Source organism: Notothenia rossii (assembly GCF_949606895.1).
Source record: "Notothenia rossii genome assembly, chromosome: 4".
NCBI lineage: Eukaryota > Metazoa > Chordata > Actinopteri > Perciformes > Nototheniidae > Notothenia > Notothenia rossii.
Window position 1 is genome coordinate 21821735 of NC_136902.1, and position 23692 is coordinate 21845426.

At 43.2% G+C, this 23692-nt stretch overlaps 2 protein-coding genes across 6 annotated transcripts; one reads left to right on the forward strand and one right to left on the reverse strand.

Annotated features, from left to right (window-relative positions):
* Positions 1-226: 226 nt before the first annotated feature.
* Positions 227-15301, forward strand: srpk1a (SRSF protein kinase 1a). Of its 5 annotated transcripts, none has more exons than XM_079677651.1 (16): positions 227-362; positions 992-1046; positions 5266-5393; positions 5587-5695; positions 5851-5938; positions 6261-6348; positions 8071-8177; positions 8615-8780; positions 8861-8886; positions 8987-9212; positions 9343-9732; positions 9914-10014; positions 10169-10276; positions 10434-10503; positions 11839-11931; positions 13979-15301. In XM_079677651.1, the coding sequence occupies exons 1-16, from the start codon at positions 350-352 to the stop codon at positions 14161-14163; spliced, it is 1953 nt and encodes a 650-aa protein (XP_079533777.1). In that variant the 5' UTR covers positions 227-349; the 3' UTR covers positions 14164-15301. The 5 variants fall into 5 exon arrangements, with proteins under 5 accessions (XP_079533777.1, XP_079533779.1, XP_079533776.1 ...); XM_079677653.1 differs by lacking the exon at positions 11839-11931 and adding an exon at positions 13066-13158; XM_079677650.1 differs by lacking the exon at positions 11839-11931 and adding an exon at positions 13066-13158 and having other exon boundaries at positions 288-392.
* Positions 15302-15368: 67 nt separating this feature from the next.
* On the reverse strand, positions 15369-20887 carry lhfpl5b (LHFPL tetraspan subfamily member 5b; the record flags this gene model as incomplete). The annotated part of the gene is made up of 3 exons (XM_079677654.1): positions 15369-15496; positions 16048-16287; positions 20479-20887. 3 exons carry the CDS (start codon positions 20885-20887, stop codon positions 15486-15488), a joined length of 660 nt encoding a protein of 219 aa, XP_079533780.1. The 3' UTR covers positions 15369-15485.
* Positions 20888-23692: the final 2805 nt, after the last annotated feature.

The following is a 23692-nucleotide window of genomic DNA, read 5'->3' on the forward strand; positions in this document are numbered from 1 at the left end:
ATTCATAAAGACTTATAACATTATTTATTCGACCATCTGCTAAAAAATACAAAGCTAGATAAACGATCATTGCATCGCTTTCTTATGTGTTTTTTTTCTTTGAGGCTTGGAGTGAGTTTATGTGTCTTTTAAACGTTATATGTTGCACTTGCATGACTGGTCTAATTTGGAAGCAGAATAAGCAGTCCTAAAGATACTTTCGCCCTGCAGCTTGTAGTAAAAGGATAAAAAAGATTGCCTGGTGCTCAGGTGGAGAAGCTCCCCCTTGAGCAAAACGAACCAGTGCGCATGCGTGGAACATTCGATCACTGGTCGTGTAGCTAACAGCTAAGCTACGAGTCCAGCCAACATGGAGAGAAAAGGTAACCCTTCACAACGACACGCCGTACATCGTAAGAGCAATGATAGCCCGTGTGTGTGTTGAAACTGCAGTGTGTGTTCCCCCGCGGTCATAAATGTACAATTTAGCCTCGCTGCTTAGGGTTTAATTGTAAGGCGTCTGTCACGCACTGTGGAGCTGCGGCTAGCTCTCTAGACATTAGCGTTAGCTTCAATGGGACATGTCAGGATTATGTAGCTGCGTTTAGCTCTCCTGCTCTTTCCCTTTACACACAACTAACTAAAACACCGACAATATTTAGCAGTTGATATTGTGTGAATAAGCCACAAGCGTGAAATCACTTCCTGATGTACTATCCTTAATGTTACAGTGTTTGAGGGGAACGGGTACCTATGTGGGTAGCCTAGGGATGTAACGTCAGACGGCGATTAGACAGACGCACCGCAATTGTGATTTAGATGTTAGTAGTCGCATGTATGACATAATTCAGTATATAATGTCCGGGTGTATAAGTATAATCATGATCAGGTAGTGGTACCATTTCCCTCAGACACTGTCATCCTTTCTTCTTTTTTTTGTGTTGAGTGTCAAGTAGACAACAAACCGCAGCAAGACAATGCAAGATAACTGGCCAATGGTTTCTTTTGACAGTTCTAGCACTCCAGGCGAGGAAGAAGAGAGGGAAAGCCAAGAAGACCAGCAAAAAGTGAGTTATTTTAAACCCTCATATAAAGTCGATCATTATTTTCTAAATACAGGCATGCATTAATTCAGTTTAGTCAGAGGTGGTTTGTTGCAGTTGGACACATGCACATGGTCCAGACGTTCACATGTGAAACTGACACAAGGGCCTTGACTGCATGCTTGCAATTTATTTTTGGTTCGTGCATGATCCAAGAATATAGAGGTGTAAGAATAAGGTCTAGGACTCTGGTTTGATTCTATAGCTTTCCATGTTCTCATTGGGTTCAAGTAAGGGCATTAGCATTATTGATCTGTGCAGTTATTTTAATATGATATAGTAAGTAGAACGTGCAGTATGCATTCCCTGAAATAAACCATCTGAAAGCTATCTGGCTATGAAAATAGTTTATGAATGATTGCATTAAAATAATATTAGGGCCCAAAATAGTCCCCTCAAGTGTTGATTTCCTATACTAATGTTTTTGTGTACCTAACAATGTAATAATCATGCTGTCAGTGGCATCCTCCGGAGTGTTACTTACATAACAGCCTGAGCTATATTTAAAACCAGAGAATGAAGAAGCCCACATCAGCCCACCGAAGCATGGTGTTTGAATGAAATCAGCACTACTATTGCATGCAGATACTCACGTCCTGACAGCATTATCTTTATGGCTGAAACAGGTATCACAACATTTTGATTATTAGACACGTAGTTTACCTTTCAGCCAAACTGATGCTCCCTAGCAAACGACCCACCATAAGTATTTTTATTTTCATGATACATTAGACTGCTGTTTAATTCAAGTAATGATATTTCTTTGGTTCCTATCCTAATTCTTCAATTGTCAGTAAAGAGCCCTGACTGAATATGAGAATTGAGAAGATTAATTGGTACAAATTCTGATTGCTTCCTTAAAGTGTATTATAAATTATAAGCAATGCAGGATTAATGAATGAATGAATGCATTTCAAATAAAACAAATAGCAGTTACAATTCAGTTGGAATATATTAGTACTTGCAACATGCTTTAACATCGCTGTGCTTCAAATTATTTTGCCAGACGTGAATAAGTAGTATTCAGTTTACATGGAGACGAGACAATAATGACCGTTTAGGAATTAATTAGAATGTGACCTAAGATCTCTTGGCTCCTGTGGTGATGAGCAGCCTTAATCTGCTCTGTGGAGGAGGTAACATCAGGCTGTTTGGCTTTCAAGATTAAATTAGGAACTGAACTGTTAGCACACAAAGGTTATGGATTGTTATACATAAATACATAAACAAATTGCTAACATGCCAATGTGAGACTGAATTCATTTTGTTTTTTAGATTTTCTGGATTTTCATTCACATACGCTGTGAAAAACACTTTATTTGGATTGGTTCGAAAGCCATTACTGTTATATTTTTAAAGAGTTGTATGACCTAATTAATGAAACTTCAAATGAGAAATGCAACTCATAAACAAACATTCCCCTTCCCAAATATCCATTTTTATATTTTCAAAATATATACTACTGGATCAATACACTGTTATTAAAATCAAAATATTTAATATGTAGAGATTTTCATTAATTTGCTTAATGCAAACACATTTATTGTGTACTAACACGTACCTCGCGGTTTTTTTCAGGTACTAAGTTAAATCCCCCACATGTTGAGTTTAATTCTAAAAGGTCTTTTATTAAAGCACTGAGAAAACCTTTGAGAAGCCAGAGAGATTGACCTGCAGCTTGGGTCAGTAGGCAAGCAGATCGTATTTCAGTCCTACAACACAGATACCAGATTATTCTATTTTTTGTCTGTGCTTTTGATTTAGGGTTTGCTTTTAGGATGTGGAGAGAATTTCCAAAACATTTTCTAAAGTACGATCCCCAGCCTAGCTTTACTAACCACATTTGTTCAGTCTTCTATGTATTCCTCTAGATCTACTTAGTCTCTCCCATCTTTCAAACCGACATAATTACACAATAATTGAGATTTATAATTGCTTGACACACAGGCTTGTACCCTAATCTCTTTTGAATTATGATGCATATACAGTGGGGCAAAAATGTATTTAGTCAGCCACTAATTGTGCAAGTTCTCCCACTTAAAAAGATGAGAGAGGCCTGTAATTTTCATCCTAGGTATACCTCAACTATGAGAGACAAAATGAGAAAAACAAAATGCAGAAAATCACATTGTCTGATTTTTAAAGAATTTATTTGCAAATGATGGTGGAAAATAAGTATTTGGTCAATAACAAAAGCTCATCTCAATACTTTGTTATATACCCTTTGTTGGCAATGACAGAGGTCAAAAGTTTTCTGTAAGTCTTCACAAGGTTTTCACACACTGTTGCTGGTATTTTGGCCCATTCCTCCATGCAGATCTCCTCTAGAGCAGTGATGTTTTGGGGCTGACGCTGGGCAACACAGACTTTCAACTCCCTCCAAAGATTTTCTATGGGGTTGAGATCTGGAGACTGGCTAGGCCACTCCAGGACCTTGAAATGCTTCTTACGAAGCCACTCCTTCGTTGCCCGGGCGGTGTGTTTGGGATCCTTGTCATGCTGAAAGACCCAGCCACGTTTCATCTTCAATGCCCTTGCTGATGGAAGGAGGTTGTCACTCAAAATCTCACGATAGATGGCCCCATTCATTCTTTCCTTTACACGGATCAGTCGTCCTGGTCCCTTTGCAGAAAAACAGCCCCAAAGCATGATGTTTCCACCCCCATGTTTCACAGTAGGTATGGTGTTCTTTGGATGCAACTCAGCATTCTTTCTCCTCCAAACACGTCTCGTTGAGTTTTTAGCAAAAAGTTCTATTTTGGTTTCATCTGACCATATGACATTCTCCCAATCCTCTTCTGGATCATCTAAATGCTCTCTAGCAAACTTCAGACGGGCCTGGACATGTACTGGCTTAAGCAGGGGGACACGTCTGGCACTGCAGGATTTGAGTCCCTGGCGGCGTAGTGTGTTACTGATGGTAGCCTTTGTTACTTTGGTCCCAGCTCTCTGCAGGCCATTGAATAGGTCCCCCCGTGTGGTTCTGGGATTTTCGCTCACCGTTCTTGTGATCATTTTGACCCCACGGGGGGAGATCTTGGGTGGAGCCCCAGATCGAGGGAGATTATCAGTGGTCTTGTATGTCTTCCATTTTCTAATAATTGCTCCCAAAGTTGATTTCTTCACACCAAGCTGCTTACCTATTGCAGATTCAGTCTTCCCAGCCTGGTGCAGGTCTACAATTTTGTTTCTCGTGTCCTTTGACAGCTCTTTGGTCTTGGCATAGTGGAGTTTGGAGTGTGACTGTTTGAGGTTGTGGACAGGTTTCTTTTATACTGATAACGAGTTCAAACAGGTGCCATTAATACAGTTAACAAGTGGAGGAAAGAGGAGGCTCTTAAAGAAGAAGTTACAGGTCTGTGAGAGCCAGAAATCTTGTTTGTTTGTAGGTGACCAAATACTTATTTTCAACCATAATTTGCAAATAAAATCTTTAAAAATCAGACAATGTGATTTCCTGGATCTTTTTTTTTTCTCATTCTGTCTCTCATAGTTGAGGTATACCTAGGATGAAAATTACAGGCCTCATCTTTTTAAGTTGGAGAACTTGCACAATTGGTGACTGACTAAATACTTTTTTGCCCCACTGTATATAAATATGTATGGTAATTTGTTAAAGAGAATCTATTAATACCTAGAACTGAGGTCCTGATCCAACATGGCTTTATATTTTCCTCAACAGGAAAGTTGCAGTGTACACTTAACCTAAAATAGGACTATGTTAAGATTTACTACAGCCAATCTTTTTTAGACGTGTTGACAACTGCATAGCGTTGCATTAAGAACAAATATGCCCTGCAGCAAATATCTCTTTTAATATTTCAGATATTTGTGTGTGTGTGATAGCTGTGGAAAGAGGGGTGAGGATCTGTTGCAGAAGGAAGGGTTTGAGAACACATCTTCCGCATAAACAATATATAGATGTGGAAATGCAACAATTAATCATCTTCAACAGTTCAAAGCCAGGTCCACCTGAAAAATCTTCGTTTTCTTCTTATAGCTGAAGTTGTAGCTTATAGTCTCTTTTATGTGCAAGCTATTGCTTTTATGTGCATTGTGTTGTTTAGCAGATACAAATCAACCATCTTTGTCTCAGCTTCTGTCTTTCAGGCAGGAAAGAATGTGTCGGGGACCTTTTTGAGTGAAGTCTATGATGTTTTCTGTCCCTGTGTTTGTCCACCAGACAACCACCCACTACCAGAGCTCGACAGCTGACCCAGCAAGAAGCCTCGCCGCAGGAACCCGAGGAACCTGAGGAGATCCTGGGCTCTGATGATGAGGAGCAGGAGGACCCCAATGACTACTGCAAAGGCGAGTCCCTGCCTACTCAGTATTTATACCTGCACACTAGAACCCAGTCATTGTGAATTACCACTCAAGAATATTCTGCTCAAGAGTTTGCAAGGTTTAGGTTTCCAATGTGTTGCCTTAATTTAACTGAAATAACCCGGTTATCTTAAGCCTGTCTGACCCGTCTTGCCATAATTCATTTTATCCTCTTCAGGTGGCTACCACAGTGTGAAAGTGGGAGACCTTTACAACGGAAAATACCATGTTATCCGGAAACTGGGATGGGGACACTTCTCCACCGTGTGGCTTGCCTGGGACGTCCAGTACGAGAAAAACACTTTGTGCATTTCTTTACTGCACGGTTTTGTTTTCGAGGCCTGCATTTGGATACAGTTTTAGGAGCAGTTGACTGAGACTGTTGTGGCACGACTTTTACAGTGCTTCCTGTTAGTAAATGTCACTTTCTTTGTGGTTTCAGGGTGAAGAGGTTTGTTGCAATGAAGGTGGTGAAGAGCGCAGAGCACTACACTGAGACCGCAGTGGATGAGATCAAACTCCTCAGATCTGTGAGTTCAATGCACACAGAAGGTTTTATGAGTTAGGAAGCACAATAACTGTACACAAATGATGACGTCGAATCAGACCCATTTCATGATAACACAAGGGGAACAGGGTCCTTCCCGCACTGAAAACCAATACAGACTTTACATAATGTGTGACTTCACATACAGCACTGTGTAACAACACTAGGCAAAGGCTGGTATGTTCAAGTAGTATTACATGATGACACATCACATACACAGAAATGCATACCAATCCTGCATCATCCTGCATAATGTTGGTCAGTGTTGATCCTTTGATTACATTGTTTTGTCTCTTTGTTCCAAGGTCAGAAACTCAGACCCTAATGACCCTAACCGGGAGATGGTGGTACAGATGGTGGACGACTTCAAGATCTCCGGTATCAACGGAACACGTATCCTTTAAACCAGATATAACCGATGCTTCCTGGATGTATTTTATTGGTTTAAGGCGGTCTTTACACGAGAACGAAACGGGTTGTATCTGTTACTTTTCTCTCGTTCACACAAGGCCGTAACGGAACCGTGGAAATGGACCCCGCAAACAATAATGGGTCCCAAGGTGGATAGATCTGCAAAAGGAACGCTCTTGGGGGCAAATGGCTCAGTGTGTATGCCCTATACGATCATTTCCTGATAACGATGAAGCCATAGCCCCACCTCTGCTGCTCACTGCTGTAGCATGGTCAGTAGCTACTGTCAGTAGCCATTGCTGCTGCTACTGACCATGCTACAGATGTTAGTGCAAAATCTACAGCTCCTCTACCACAACCATCAGCAACAAGTGGACATGGAGAATTACCTGAACTACATGTTGCTAAATCCACCGCGGGGCATAAACAGAAGGGCAACCATGGCAACCATGCTCGGGGTCTTCTTCGCTGCTTTTGGTGTATTTTGTGGCAGAAGTACAGCGCCACTTACAGGCCCGGCATATGTACTACAGCGTTTCCAGTGGTTTCGTGTGAACGGACACGTTAAATGAGCCGGATGCTTATGAACGGAATACTTTTTTAATAACGAATTTGGTCCGTTTGTGCTCCTGTGTAAATGGGGTCTTCATGTGATCGGTTTAATTGCGTCCTACTGAATAGACTTAAGGCCCAGATACACCGGCCCGAAATCTGCAGTAAATGGGAGTCGGGCCGAACATGAGCGTGGGCACGCCCTATTCGGAGTGGTGTGCGCCGCACCGTCGGGTCTTTTTTCCCGACCTGACGCCTTTTCTTGCCGATTCAACATGTTGAATCGGCGTCAGGAACACCACTGGAAGTGGGACAAAGGGATAACACCGATTGGCTGTTCAGCTAGCGAATCAGTGCATGAGAAGCGTTAACGGAAGTGAGGGAGGTAAACAAATGATTTAAGATGGAACACACAAGGACAGCTAATTCACCTCATTGGTTTATAGAGCTCCTGTTCGTTCATGTTTTCAATGGGCGAGAGTGAAAATGGAAAGAAAAACGCTATTTGTTGTTTGTTTATATCACGGAGTCTGTTCTTCTTCTCTGTCTTCCGGTTGTTGCCTCTTTTGAATGATGAATACACACTACCGCCGCCTGCTGGTAAGGAGAGTTATTGCCACTCACGCATACGCAGTTCATACATGCTCGGCTCGGATTTGCGGTGTGTTCCAGTGCGCGAAGTCGGCAAATACACAGGAGAGTCCGGCGACGCAACAGTCGGTGTCGGCGACTTCTCAGGTGACTGGCCGGTGTATCTGGGCCTTTAAGCCAGTTCATAATCTGAAGAATTCTGACAGGGGGAGGAGCATTCTTCTCTCTGGTGTCAAATTTAGCTGTGAACGCAGGCCAGGGTGCAAGTAACAAAGTAAACAACAGGTGATGGGTGTACCAAATGGAAACTTGCGTGTCCCAAACAGACTTCCCCCCCATCACAACACTTTGAGTAAGATCCTCTGAATGCCTCAGGCAGAGCTGTAGCTGTAACCTGACACCCCCCAACAACACGGCAGTGTTTGCACTCCCATGACCCATTGTCCGTTTGCTGTGTAAATAATGCTAACAACATTCATGTAGGTAAATAAGCAGAGGGCCACAACATGTTGAGATAACACTTTTCTTCAGTTGTTTTATCTTAACTGCTGTGATCTTCAGATGTCTGCATGGTGTTCGAGGTGTTGGGGCATCACTTATTAAAGTGGATAATAAAGTCCAATTACCAGGGCCTGCCCCTGCCGTGTGTGAAGAGCATCATAAGACAGGTAACTTTAGACCCCTCAGTGTTGCTCCTTTTCAATGCCTGTGACTCCTGATAGAGGTTCAGATGTAGCTTCCGCTCCATAACGAGAGCGAGGTAGCCTCCAGGCCGTGTGACGGGTGGAAACTTGTGTGAAACATTCTATGTTTCCAAGTAACTTATTAAGAAACAGTGATGCATTATACAGACATTGCCACAAAGTATTGCTCATTTTGAATGCTTTGATTATTTATTTAATATAATTATTCTACCTGTCATTTGCCCATATTTCTGTTCCCATATGGCACTTGTATATATTAGCTTTTTATTCCACATATTTTAACTTTGTAAAAACCAAAAGTGACATAGGGAAAACAGATATTAAAATATTTAAAAGAAAGTTCTCTGTTCATTTACAGAGTACAGTTAACCTTCTACAATCCCAATGTATCATTTCCCCAGGTGCTTCAAGGCCTGGACTACCTGCACACAAAGTGTCAGATCATCCACACGGACATCAAGCCGGAGAACATCCTGATGAGCGTGGATGAGCCTTATGTCCGGAAGCTCGCAGCTGAAGCCACCGAGTGGCAGAGGGCCGGGGCGCCTCCTCCCTCCGGCTCAGCAAGTACGAGACAAACACATTTTCATATTCAAATCTACACTCCTGAGTTCAGTTTGTTAACGCTTTTGATATTTCCTTTTCAGTAAGCACAGCGCCTGCTCCAAAACAGGTACAACCATTTGTTTTTTGCATTGCACCTCAACCTCCCACATTCCTCACACATATAATACTATATCAACTACTATCAATAATGTGTTCATTCCTTACAGGTTGTAAAAATGTCCAAGAACAAGAAGAAGAAGTTAAAGAAGAAGCAGAAGCGTCAGGCAGAGCTTCTGGAAAAGTGCATCTTGGACCTGGAGGAAATGGAAAAGACCACAGAGACACGAGACGATGAAGAAGAGGAAGATGAGGACCCAGAGTCTCCAAAGGGACGGGCCTGCGCTCCTCTCAGACAGGTGTCTTATCTGGAGCTAGGAGATGAGGAAACTGAGGGTAAGAGCCGACATCATAGGAGTTATACGTGCTTCTTATTCTATTTGTTTATATTGTTGTTAGGGTAATATAATCCTTGGTATGGATGGTTTGAAGATAAATGTCGTCCGTCTTTTCCTGATGCTTTCAGAGAGCAGTGAGAATGCAGATGTCATGAGGGTGGGACCAGAGGGGCTGTTGGAGGTGAACTGTAACGGCCATGTGCCGGTGGAACAGAGGCAGTCTCAGTGGAGGGACGAAGACCAACACAATGGCAACGCAGAGCCCAAAGAAAAATGTGCCAGTCAGGAGGAGCAACACGAGGAGCAACACGAGGAGCAACACGAGGAGTCTCCTGTTCACTTAATCTGCAACGGTGTGGACTCTGCAGATCTCAAGGAGCTGAACACGGACAGTGAAGGCAGGGGAGCTCACAGCAGCGGATTACATGGGAGACGCCTTCCTGCTGGGATGGAGGACAGAGGGCTGAAGCAAAGCATTCTGCAAGAGGAGGGGGAGGACGGGCCCGAAGATGTGGACGGTCAGTCAGCTCAATTTGTTCTATTATTGCACAGAAGTTATTTTTTTCGTTGTCTGGTCTGCCTTGGGAATTTAAAAAGCCTCAGCTTATGTGAACTTTGAAATATTGATTGTTACGCTGCTCTTTTATTGGATGTTAAGACCATTCTTATCTCTCGGTCTCTCTCCCTGCTCTGACACAGGCAAGCTAACGGCAGGATCCCTGCTAGTTAACCCCCTTGAGCCACTCAATTCAGACAAGATCAAGGTCAAGATTGCAGACTTGGGAAACGCCTGCTGGGTGGTGAGTAGACTGCTAATGACCTCAGGGATTTCCTGATTAGGGACACATGCGGTGTCATCTAGCCTCCCAAATAGAAATACCCTAACCATCCAGCGCTTTGTTTATTTGTTGTAGTGATCCAAGTTGTATCTCTCTCTCTCTTTCTCTTTCTCAGCACAAGCACTTTACAGAAGACATCCAGACAAGGCAGTACCGGTCCTTAGAGGTGCTGATAGGGGCCGGATACAGCACACCGGCCGATGTATGGAGCACTGCCTGCATGGTGAGAGATGAAAAACTACTATTGCACTGATTGAACACCTGAGAAAAAATCCAATATATCTTGAAATGTGAGAGTGTGGCAGGTGTTGCTAGGGAGTAGATATATCCCTTCACATAGGGCGTTTCATTTGTTTATGATGTTTGTGTTGTCTCCTCAGGCCTTTGAGCTCGCCACAGGGGACTACTTGTTTGAACCTCATTCTGGGGAAGATTATTCCAGGGATGAAGGTATTGCTGGGACTTCCTTTTCCTTTTATCCAGTTATAACTGCACAGCATTAGATCTATATTTAGTAGTATTTCTCATATGTATGCTTCACTGGTAAGTCATATTTGGTTTTGGTGAGGGCTGTACCGAATTATTTCACATTCTTTATGCGTATCTTTCAATTTCAATCTGGTATTTCTGCACAATTGCAGATAAAGATCAGGCTAAACTAATATCTGCGTATGATTACTCCAATAACTCCAGAGTGTTGTAATCATATCCACAATACACAATGTTTTTTTTAATCTTGCGTAATAGTCTGCTTCAATCCATTGTTGTTTGCATTCAGCCTTTCAAATACAAAGGAAGATTAATTAACCTTGAATGAATAAAAAATACATTCGGTACAGCCCCAGTACTGTGGGTCACTTTTAACATGTATTGCTTCTGTGAAAAGCTTCCTGAGGTGTTTTCTGTACAATTGGCCTTCATTGGTGTTTCATTGTCATCATATTCTCAATTCTCATAAGATTTTCACAGTAAGCATGGTAAGCTGCTGGGGCCTTTACTCCAAGTTATTGTGCACTTAGCATAATAAGTTGCTTTCTCCACAGTGTTAACACTTAAACGACGTACTCCATTACAGTGATTTGAGATTCAGAAGCTTCTAATGGGAATGACGTGATGATGAGTGCCAGCATTCCTGTGTTTATTTCCTCTCTAACACTTAAAACCACACTTTCGCTGCACTGGAGACGGGGCCATCTGTCCTTCCCTTGCTCATCTTTTCTTCATCTCCTCCTCCCCACTCTCCATGTGTCATGTTGTCATCACGCTTTCTGTATGTTGATGTTGGCTGACGCTCAACTTGATGTTTCTGTGCTGACTCGATCTAGCCCAGGCATGTTAGGTATGATTCAACCTTTTAGTTCATTGGCACTTGCCCTGCAGCTGTGAATCTGCTTTCTCACCCAACATGAACACACGTTATTGCTTCATATTCTTCCAATGCTCTACTAATCCCTCAGACTGAACCAGAGTCTGTTGTACAAGTCTTGGTGTGTTTTTACTTGGCTGTACTTCATTATCATTATTCAGTTCAATAGTTGTTTTTCCGACATGAAAGTGAACGGCCTACATGTGTTTTAAAGTTTGTAGCACTAGCTTGTGATGTGAATAGGCGAATGTGCTGCTTTTGATATGAGGCTGTCATCATCCATTGTTCCTAATGCATTGTTCGACATGGCTGTTTGACATTTCTCTCCTACCCCCTCTCCCATTTTCCATTTCCTCCTCTCTCCAAACTGTTCCCCTATGACTCTCTGTCTCTCCTCCTCTGATGTGCCTCATTTCTAGACCATCTTGCTCTCATGATTGAGTTGCTCGGTAAAATCCCTCGTCACTATGCCCTGAGTGGGAAATACTCACAGGAATACTTCACCAAGAGAGGTACGAAACCCCTCTGTTTGTGGCTCGCTCTGGGAGAAGTGGATGACAGGTGAAGGGGGAAGGGTCTTGTCAGCACACCTACCAAAGCTGTTGGAGTGAGAAGGCCAATAGAAATAAACACAGACCAATACATTTAACTTTGGAATGGACATCAGACATCGATTCAAGTTTCAGTAGTTTAGCCAAAGATTGCCTGGCAGAGCTACACTCGGTACCTCCTCGGTTGTAGCCAGATGCCTTGGCTGGATACTCGGTGCTGTATTGATGTTCAGACGGGTAATTCTCATGACCACAAGGGGGAGTCATTTGCTTGAAGTGTTTCCCTTATTTACAGGCCTGAAGTGTGTATGAAATGACCTTTCAGGGTATTTCAGAGAATAAAGTGGCATCCATAAGTGCAAGTGTTCATACGCCTTTATAACACTGTTAACATCATGGAAGACTCTTGGTAAACGATCTTATCTAAAGGGATCCCTGGCCTGAAATAGTTTGACAGTCGGTCACGTTCAGGAGCCATTTTGCAGGGCAGATGGCTGTTAGAGGGCTTTTCTCTGAATCCTAATCTCTAGGCCTGCAACCCCTCCCAGCTGCCGCCCACTATGGCACAGGGTCTTGTCCAGGTAACCATTTGGAGCAAGACAATCTATTAACACACAAAAGATAAAACTGGTATAAACTAGTGGTGTATTTTAGAAAACACTGCCATAACCTAATATGGGCAACTGAATTTGTAAGGAAGAATAAACATTTCAGAATGAGTATTTTCTTCTAGGCAAGGTGTATCATTTTTCCCAGGCAATATGGGAATTTGGTTAGTAAGTTGGATTGCCTGCAGTAAAAAAGCTGAAGCTATAGATTATTGACACGCTGAAATGGAGAAGTTAAAGAATGTACAGCTCTTTTAATGTCTGCTGGCCATGTTTGATTTCTATCTGGAGGTCAGTGCACCCCGGCCTCTTCCACAATCTGGCCCAAATACTGTATACACGTGGTAGTGCTGTGAGCCTGACCCCTCCCTCCCTCAGCCCTCCACCCACACCCAGAGCGGGCCTGTTGCCAGGACACCGTCTGACGAATCTGTTGTGTGTCTTGTCTGTCTTGTTCCTCTTTTCTTTGCAATCGTCTGCCGTGTAGACCATATAGCGCTGATCATTGAGCTGCTGGGGACTGTCCCACGCAAACTCATAATGTCCGGCAAATATTCCAAGGATTTTTTCACCAAAAAAGGTAAAACAAAGAACCATCAGCGTCCAGATTAGAGAAAGGTATCTGCCTGCATGTCGTAAAGATCATGCCCAAGAGCCACTTTAGTATTTGTACACATATGTTCTCTGACATTTTGAGAGGTTTCTTTCATTGTTAAGACATTTACAACATTGATATATCTCTGTATACAGAGGTGGGAAGTAACTAAGTACATTTACTCAAGTATTGTACTTAAGTACCATTTTAAAATACTTGTACTCTACTTGAGTATTTCCATGTTATGCTACTTTGTACTTCAATATAATTCAGAGGTAAGTGGTGTACTTCTACTCCACTACATGTGTTTAATACCTTTAGTTACTTTACCGATTTGGATGAATGATAATCATCTCTTAAATCAGACTTAAGTTACACCTGGAGTAAATTCACAAGCTACCCTACAAAAGTCATTACAACTAGCTGCACTTTTACCAGCTTTGATAACAATTTAATGATCAATAATTATAAAACATATCATATGTATTATTCTGAAATGGACCAATCTCCACAATAACTACTTTAAGTATATTTTGATGCCAATACTTTTCTACTTTTACTTGAGTAACATTTTATATTTGAATGAAGGACTTTTACTTGTAACAGAGTATTCCTACACTCTGGTGCTTCTACTTTTACTCAAGTACAAGAACTGAGTACTTCTCCTACCTCTGACTATTGACAGCTAATAAAATATGAAATTTATTCATAACTCGATGTTCAAATGTGTTTTCAATATGAATGTGAAATGGGGATAGTGCTGTGTTCCTGCGTGGCTCTCTGATGTGTTTGTGTTGCTCTGCAGGGGATTTGAAACACATCACCAAGCTGAAGCCCTGGGGGCTCATGGAGGTGCTGGTGGACAAATACGAGTGGCCCCGTGAAGAAGCTGAGTGCTTCACCGACTTCCTGCTTCCCATGCTGGATCTGATCCCAGAGAAGAGAGCCACGGCCGCAGAGTGCCTGCGTCACCCCTGGCTCACCCTCTAGTGGACACCTCCAGCCACTGCACCTCCCCCCTCCTCCCACTCTCTCCAGAGACTGCAACAGATCACTTTCCAGTTTGGGCATATCAAATGAATATTTATTTCTCTTTTTTCCGTTGTTTTTGGATTTCTTATGTTGTTGTTATTGAACTAATGCTTCTGTGTATGTTTGCTTTGTATTTGTTGGTTCTTCTCTCGGTGTGATGACGTTAGGACTTCAGTGGATAATATTACTTTGTGGTCATGTCGGCTCCAACCTGCTGTGCTCCGTTCCTCCACCCAACTAAGCAATCCTGTTATTGTACTGCTAGTGACTCATCCTTGTTACACTCCTGCACTAAAACCCAAACAAATTAAGGATATGTAGCCTCTCATTCTGTCCCCTTAAAATGATTTGCTGTCTCTTCTTTTCTTGTGCATTCTCATTAGTGCTGTGTTGTTTTTTTTATGAATAAGTTTATCTTATATTACACATGTAAGGTATACATTTTGTATTTGTAAAGTAGGCGTAGGAAGTTGCACACTGGGCTAACATTTACGCTGACTGTGGTTTCTCACTGAGACATCCACTGTCTGATAATGTAGGTCATGTTATTTAGCCCTAACAAATCCATTGTCACCTGGTACTTAGTGAGGTTAGTTAATTATAATAAAAGGTCTTTCATTCCCATGGGAGGCTGGTATTCTCATACAACTCTTACAATTCAGGAATATAGTGTTTTAAAGGTTTCAACAAGACAACACGTTAAGAAGCCCAATTTAGAGGAAAAATAAAGTGTATATATATGTACCAAAGAGTTTGCCTTTATGTATATTACAGTTATGTACAGTTTTTAACAAATCTTATATCTTAGCTAAAATTATTTAGCTAGGTAGCTGTGTTTTAATAAAGCATATGGAAGAAGTGTTCGAGTTCAGTCGTATGTATGGCCAACTGTTTAATAATGTCACTGTTTTTACCATAGACATGGTGAGACCTGATGTTATGTAATGGTGTCCCAAATTGATCATATCAAAGTAACCTATGTATCTATTGAGCTTAGGTCAAAACAAACTTTAGTGTCAGATTCAAGAACATAGACTTTGTGTAAACTGTCAATTTACACACCATACAATAAAAACAGACGTTCATACAATACAAAGTGAGTGTGTCGAGCTTGTTTATTAGCTGTTGCACATCAGGAACAGAATTACAACGCTTACTGTTGTCTTGTTTGTAAAGCAGTGAACTGACAGCTAGATTTCAGTAAAGAAAAGGTCATCTAATGCAGTCTATGCTTGTTCATTGCATCCGCATCACACTGCCGTCCTCAGCGTCCGTGTTCATCAGGGGTTTGCTGAAAAAGCGGGAAAACACTCGTGAAATTCTTTATTTATTGGATTAAAGACATTCTGACTTTATTGCCTCCCAATTAGTTTACAACTGACTCACAGTACTAACCAAGTCAGCTAATATTTAGAAAGCTTAATTAAATTAACTTAATTAAGTTCAAAATATTTGAAGCAGCATAAAAAATGTATTGTGTGCTTGTAATATGTAACTAAGTATATTATTTACACAAGCAATAAACTAAATTACCTTTAGGTACTAACTAAAGTATTTCCATGTGTTGCTCCTTTATACTTCTATTCACTATCTCAGAGGGAAACATTGTACCTTTGGTTCTCTAGGTAGGCTATATCTAAATGCTAAATGAAGTACTTTTTGCTAAGTACGATTCCGAATGCAGAACATTTAATTGTAAGAGTTTTCTATCTTGTTGTGGATATACTTATTTTACCTTATTAAAAGATCACATCTTCTACCAATGGTAAAAGGCCTTCAACACAGAATTCCCACATCCCAAACTAAGCTTTTCCCCCCACAATCTTCATCTGTTTTTATTACCTGCTCCTCCCTGCACCTCGAAGTCGTCTGGCAGCAGTTTGTCCTGCCTGTTTCCCAGTGTGAAGGACAGGAGCGCCAGGAGGAGGGCGTCCAGGATGCTGATGATGGCCAGGATGTAGGCCCAGCGCACCGTGCAATTCCCCAGGCTGTACTTATCCGTCTTCTGGCCACACATCCTCTTCACCTCCGGAGAGTCCCAGCCGTCCGGGTAGATCATGCAGCCCATCACCAACAGCAGGGCTGCGGGGGAAGACGGACAGTGAAAAGGTGCAGCCTTGCAGTAATTACCCCTTGAGTGCTCTCACTTTGCAAAAATCATTTTAAAGAAGTTCTTCTGAGCCCCCTGTGCAGAATAAGGCCAAACGTAGCCCCATAAAGTGCAAAGGTTTCATTTATTTATGGCGCAGCAGCAAATGATGCTCAGCGGGGCCGTTTGCATGATGTACTGTTAGGAAAGTTCCTAAATGTTAAATGCTCTTCATTGGCTAAAGTGTCCTCTGAGCTTTGCACAGTTACTTTATGGATTTAGATACAAACCTGAATGTTGAGGTAGGGTACTTGTATTTTACTTGGGAATTTCCTTGTAATAGTTTGTATTTAAAGTTCATACACACCCCTATATTTCATTTGCTGTATTTTTAAATCCACCACATTGACTTAAAAATGTTTAGTTAAAAGTTATTTTTACATTAAAACACATTTGATTGTAACAGTGTCTGTTCGGGCCTTCAGGTGTCTATGAGAGCAGACCAAAAATACATATTTCTGAAACTTATCAGATGGTTTTGTTTCAATAACTGAAGCACAAAGAGCAGAAATGATCTATTATTTCACAGAATGCAAAGATTAGAGAAAAGTTTTCTTTATACATACACAAATTCATGGAACAAACTCTGTTTATTATCTTCTTTCTGTCACGATCTGTCTGTGTTGTGTTTGTCTTGTCTAGATCTGTCTATTGTTTCCGATCTGTGTGTGTTCCCTCCTACCTGTTCCCTCCTACCGGTTCCCTCCTACCTGTTTACTTGGTTGTGTTCACCTGTTGCCCTTGTGTTCTCTCCTCTTCTTCTTCTTCTTCTTCTTCTTCTTCTTCTTTCATGTTTATTGGCGGTTTGTGTTTTCTGCTCCCTCCTCACCTGTCTCTTGTTTAGTTTATTAGTCTTGTGTGTATTTAAGTTCTGTTTTTGCTGTCTGTCATTGTTGGTTTCTTGTGTGTCTTTGACTGTGTCACGGGGTAGTGATCTGTTTCTGACGTTTATCCTTGAAATAAAGGATTTTTCTGTTTAAATCTGCGTTTGGGTCCTGCCTGCTTCACTCTACCCTGACAGAAGAAACCAACCAAGATGGACCCAGCAGATGATCCATTTGAGGTGGAACTACATAAATGTACCTATTCTTTGGCTTTCTGCTATGGTAGGTGGAGGGGAGCGTCCAGTGTTGAGCAGAAAGAGGCTGCTCAGGCAGAGGCGCACCAGATAGCAAAAGAGAAACCATGTCTTGTGAAGTTCTTACCTGGCTGGATGATGGATATCCTCCCGACATGTGTTTCCCGGCCTGCTAGCCCCAGGCATGCTAGCCCCCTGCCTCCCAATTCCCAACCTGACACCATACGTCTCGGCGTGTTCCGTCTGGAGTCAACCTCTGCTTCTTCCCCAGTTCCTGCTCCATTCCAGGAGCCGTTCTCTGGAACTCGTCTGGCTTTTGGAGGTCCACGGAGACTCCAAAAGGCTCCTAAGAGAAGGAGTCACAAGGCCAGACTAGCAGCCCGAGCCCCAAGAGTCATGGTTCCAGCCTCAGTCCTGGCCCCAGCAGCCATAGTCACTCCTCTAGTGCCTCCTCCAGTCCCTACTCAAGTCCCATCTCTAGTCCCATCTCTAGTCCCATCTCTAGTCCCAACTCTAGTCCCATCTCTAGTCCCATCTCTAGTCCCATCTCTAGTCCCAACTCTAGTCCCAACTCTAGTCCCTACTCTAGTCCCCTCTCGAGTTCCCTCTCGAGTCACCTCTCGAGTCCCCTCTCAAGTCCCTACCCTATGTCCTGTGCCGTTGGAGGCCCCGCCGACGATTCTTCTGCCGGAGGTCCTGCCAACCCTATGTCCTGTGCCGTTGGAAGTCCCGCCGACTACTCTTCTACCGGGGGTCCTGCCAACCCTGTGTCCTGTCCCGTTGGGGGTTCCGCCGACTACTCTTCTGCCGGGGGTCCTGCCAACTCCATGTCATGTCCCATTGGGGGTCCCGCCGACTGTTCTTCTGCCGGGGGTCCTGCCAACCCTGTGTCCTGTGCCGTTGGAAGCCCCACCGATTACTCTTCTGCCGGGGGTCCTGCCAACCCTGTGTCCTGTGCCGTTGGATGCCCCACCGACTACTCTTCTGCCGGGGGTCCTGCCAACCCTGTGTCCTGTGCCGTTGGAGGTTCCGCTGGGGGTCCTGCCAGCTCCATGTCCTGTTCCGTTGGGTCTCGCCGACTACTCTTCCGCTGGGGGTCCTGCCAATCCCATGTCTTGTTCCGTTGGAGGTCCCGCCGTCACCTGTCTCGCCGGGGGTCCGGCCAACTCCTGGTCCTCTTCCGTGGGGGATCCTGCCGAAGTCTGTCCCACCGGATCCGGTTCCTGTCCGGCCGACACCGGGTCCTGCCCGTCCTCCGGAGTTGTTCCGTCGCCGCCTGCTTCGCCCTCGAGCCCGGCCTCCTGAGTGCCGCGGCCTTCGCCCTCATGCTCGGCCCCCTGGGTTCGCCCGCTCTGGTCTTCGCCCCTCCATGGACTCTGCCTTGCCCCCGGGCCGTCCGCCCGAGACCCCCTCCATGGACTCTGCCTTGCCCCCGGGCCATCCGCCCGAGACCCCCACCATGGACTCTGCCTTGCCCCCGGGCCGTCCGCCCGAGACCCCCACCATGGACTCTGCCTTGCCCCCGGACCGTCCGCCCGAGATCCCTTCCGGGTCCTCCGCTGTGCTCCTGGGCTGTCAGCCCAAAACCCGTCCTCCAGACCCCCTCCACCCAACCTGGGGGCCCTAGTTTTTATCTGTTTTTGACGTTTAGCCTTGAAATAAAGGATTTTTCTGTTTAAATCTGCGTTTGGGTCCTGCCTGCTTGACTCTACCCTGACACTTTCTATAGCTCTGTTAATTGTGCTAACACATTGCTCCATCAGTTTTGAAAAATGCAACAATGTTATAGAGTTTGCTGACAGTTTAGGAGTTTAAAAAAGTAATTTTACTTTTGATTCTTTACAGATATTTTGTTAATATTTCTGATAATACTTAATGTGGCTTGTTTCCTAGTCCCCGGCGTGTTTGAGGTGTGAGTTTAGATCAGTTAACAACAGCAACACCTGATCTTGTTACATGTAACCAATCCTCCATCAGAGGTGTCAGAGTTCGAAACGCGACCCCTTATTGGCTTCACTGTGCAGAACAACACATCCAGTACACACACACACACCTCCGTGAAACCAGAGAGGTGAGAAGACGAGTTCATCAGCTCACACTCGTAAGACTACCCTCACTCATCCTTTAGTTTAGACCCACTGATGCTTTCCAGAGTTATGGTGTTCAGGTGCTTAACTTTAGTAAAGCTTTGAAAGGTTTTATCGAATGTGTCCTTTCATGTCAGAATGTGGTCTTGATATGGATAACAAGATGCTGAAACTAAAGCAACTATGGTTTTATATAGTATTAAAAGTGGTGGAATATCTTAGAATTCATCATGGACTATGTGACCTTAGACCTTAACTCTGAATATGAAAAGCAAAAGCCTCTCAAAGCATTCATCAATACACTTTTTGGTACTATACTGTATGTCTGTACAAGCACAACAATAATCTGAAGATATTTCAGGGATAAGTAAAATGTAATCATAATAAATAGGAACAAAAATATAGGTTCTGCATTCAAAAAGTACAAGCAAAGTATAACTAACACAAATGTAATTGTGTTACCTGATCATTGTACAAAAGGATTGTTGTTTCATTAACCCTGATGGACAGAATTGCATATATTACAGTTTTTACTCCACTACTTATATTGAGCTTGAGTTACTTAAAAGATTTACAATAATAATACAAAATATAGCCTGATCAACAACATATTTGATCATGTATTACTGCAGGTTGGCATAGCTTCATTTATCCTTTTGTGCATTTTACAGAAAAAGTTCAACACACAGCTCCAGCTTTAGCAGGTGCAACATTAAAGTTATCAACACCTCAATGCATCAAAAATTACAGTTCATATATTTACGTAATGGATCATTGTGCTTAATGTTGGTACTTAAAGTATGTTTTGATGTTTTATGATTGAGTGCAAGCCTTGTTACATTTTGTAGCCTATACACTTAAGTGCTGCTACTATTTCTCGATAAAGAAAATATGTTACTTAGCACCTCTATCACAACTAATTATTATAACTACAGGACTTGAGGCCAGTTTCACCTCACCTGAGGCCAACTGCATCCACGCGCAGATCTTGTACACGTTCCCGGCGTTGCAGAAGAAGAACAAGCTGAAGCAGACCATGGTGCCCACAATCAGCAGCATGGAGGTCCCCACGAAAAACAAGGCGGTCCTGAAGGCCGGAGAAGGGATGGAGGCGAAGTCCAGCACGCTGCCTTTGCACACGAGCTCCGAGGTGAGCGCGTTCCCGATGCAATAGTGGAAGAGGCCGAAGTACCCGGCCTGCGGAGTATTCACGCTGTCCCCGATCCAGTACGGCTGGATGAAGACCACCATGGTGATGATGACGAAGCAGATGGTGAACACGGCCCACATCACGCCGATGGCTCGAGAGTTTCTCACATAGTTAGTGTGGTAGATTTTAGCAGCCTCCTGGGCAGGAAGCAGATCCATGTTTGCGAGCTTCTCTTAAATGTCTCTTAAATAGTCTTCTGTGAACATTTTCTCACCAATGTAACTAAATCCACTTGTCCTGAGTCTTTAAACGTGTTACACCCAAAGACACAAAGACACACACAGACACACCTGATGATGTGGCTGCTCTGCATTGAAATACCTGGCTCACGAGCAGCACCCTGGACAGCTCCCTCACCTCTTTAATTAATGACGAGCCTCTGACGTCAGACATTGGGTAACTTAATGCTGTCTGTAGAATCGAAAAACCACGATTTTGTCATTACAATATTGAATCTAGCCTAATTTTGTTTACATCTTTCTTGGGTTTCACTAAACTTGTAACTGTCGTGTTGCTGTTTAGGCAAACACTTAGGTTACTTTTGGTACAAACTCATAGACGACCACAACAACTATTTCAAAAATGTTTTTAGACTGTACTTTTATATTCTCATTGCAGTTTTACTGTTTTGTTTTGCTAAACAAACATATTATTCTCCTCTTTCTTTTTAAAGTGTCACAATGTGATATTTATTGGATTCTGCCTGACAGTTTGCTGAGCTTTATGGATGATGCACAGGAAACTTAAAAATAAAGGTCTGCAGATATCAAATTCAATATCCTTCTTATTGGAGAGCTGCTTATCTTGAAACCTGGAAACTGCCAGAGGCAGGAACATCTCCATCTTCTCCCGCTTATCCGTGGTCGGGTCGCGGAGGTAGCAGTTCCAGCAGAGAGCCCCAAACTTTCTTTTCCCTGGCCACATCAACCAGCTCTGACTGGGGGATCCCAAGGGGCTCCCAGGCCAGAGAAGAGATATAATCCCTCCATCTGGTTCTAGGTCTACCCCTTGGTCTCTTCCCAGCTGGACGTGCCTGGAACACCTCCCTAGGGAGGCGCCCAGGTGGCATCCTAACTAGGTGCCCGAACCACCTCAACTGGCTCCTTTCGACGCGAAGGAGGAGCGGTTCAACTCCGAGTCCCTCCCGGATGACCGAACTTCTCACCTTATCCCTAAGGGAGACACCAGCCACCCTGCGGAGAAAACCCATCTCGGCCGCTTGTACCCGCGATCTCGTTCTTTCGGTCATGACCCATCCTTCATGACCATAGGTGAGGGTAGGAACGAAAATGGCCCGGTAGACAGAGAGCTTTGCCTTTTGGCTCAGCTCCCTTTTCGTCACAACGGTGCGGTAAAGAGACTGCAGTACCGCTCCTGGCAGGAACACAATAAGGAAAATAGCCTGCCTAAAATCCTTATTATTAGGCAGGAACACAATAAGGATTTTATTTTTGATGAATTAAAAAAAACCTCACACAGACAGGTTATAGATTTGGATTGTCGTTATAGAGGTTGGGGATTCAACAACCGTGAAGTCTGAAGAGGATTAGAAATGGCACAGATGTGCAAAAACTGACATGGGAGCAGTTTCAAAACACACAGCACACTTGTGTTTGCCAATGCCAGCTGGTCTGTGATGCTTCATACTAAAGCAAAGCTCTGTTTCTTAGAGTCACTGCTGTTCAGGAGATATTTTTTTCCATTTTAATTGCCCCTCTGTGGGCTGATAAATGATCGTATTTAACACCAGAGTTACGTTTTTTCAGTCAAAAATAATCAAAACTCATTTGCTGCAGTCCTATTTTCTAATTTCTCATTCCTAATTGCACTTGTGTTGGCATGTGTGTCTGTGAAATACAACGGCACATATGGTTTCACTGGGTGTACATTTCTTTTTGTGCCTTGTTCTGTTATGGATGACAACTCTGGCTTGAAGCTGACAGGGGGCAGCCGGACAGAGCAGGCCACCATCTGGACCCTTCACCCTGCAGTCAGTGCTCATAACAAGGAGCTTAAGGGACTACTACGTGACAGTCTGCCATGTGTAGAGAAGTATTCAGGGGTAAGCTGTTGTCCCACATCTCCCACGGGCTCCCTGACGGCTCCCCGCAGCACAGGAGAGACCGTCAGCTCCAGGCAGAGAGGGAAACATGAGAGAGAAGGAGGGATGAGATGGTGAGGAGACATCACATCTTAGATAAATAGACTCATCAAACTCAAGTCTGTGGTGTGATGGAGGGAGAATGTGGGGGAGCTGCTTTTGAGTGCTTCTCTAATGAGTAATCCCTGATATATGTGACAGCCTCTGACTCTCTTGTCAAGATTTCAGTCAAGCCTGCTGTTTCTTCAGAGACGCGGAGAGCCAGCATCTTTGTGGGAAGTATAGAGGACAGACAGTTTGTCAAGGCTTCATGCACACACAAACACACCTTTAAGAGGCTTAACTTTTTTATTTGGTCTTCATTTGTTTTCTGAAATAAAACCTTGTTTCAGGCTTAATTTAAAGTCAAAATAATGGAAGCCTGTAGTGGTATAAAATCCCCAAATCCACTTATGTTGCTCTCAGAGCCTCTGGTAATCAATTAAGAATATAAACCTACATCTGTTTTTCACCCAGAGCAGCGCTGCATTATTAAAGCAACGAAATGAAGATGAAATGTGATGTCTTCGGGTTGATTGGCTGTGTGAATCGCAGATATGAGCACAAGGTGGAAAATAAACCCTTTCTATTTTAGGAGTGGATGCCACACATCAAAGCTATCCAGTTGAATGTTTTACCTTTATCATTACAGGGACATTGTCTTAGAACATAAAGCCGACAAACACCCAAACAATATATCAGTTTTATGTCTTGAAAACAAATGACTAATTATTCATTACAGTTTTTCTCGATTGCTAACGCACTAAAATTATACATAAAGCACAATTATTTTAACTGACACTCAAAGAGCAAAACATCGGCT

Coding starts and splice junctions, on each gene's coding strand:
- srpk1a (XM_079677650.1), top strand. CDS start 350: ATGGAGAGAAAAGGTAACCCTTCACAACGACACGCCGTACATC. Junction 5,394..5,586: donor CCCCAATGACTACTGCAAAG/GCGAGTCCCTGC, acceptor TATCCTCTTCAG/GTGGCTACCACAGTGTGAAA. Junction 9,213..9,342: donor AGGAGATGAGGAAACTGAGG/GTAAGAGCCGAC, acceptor TGATGCTTTCAG/AGAGCAGTGAGAATGCAGAT.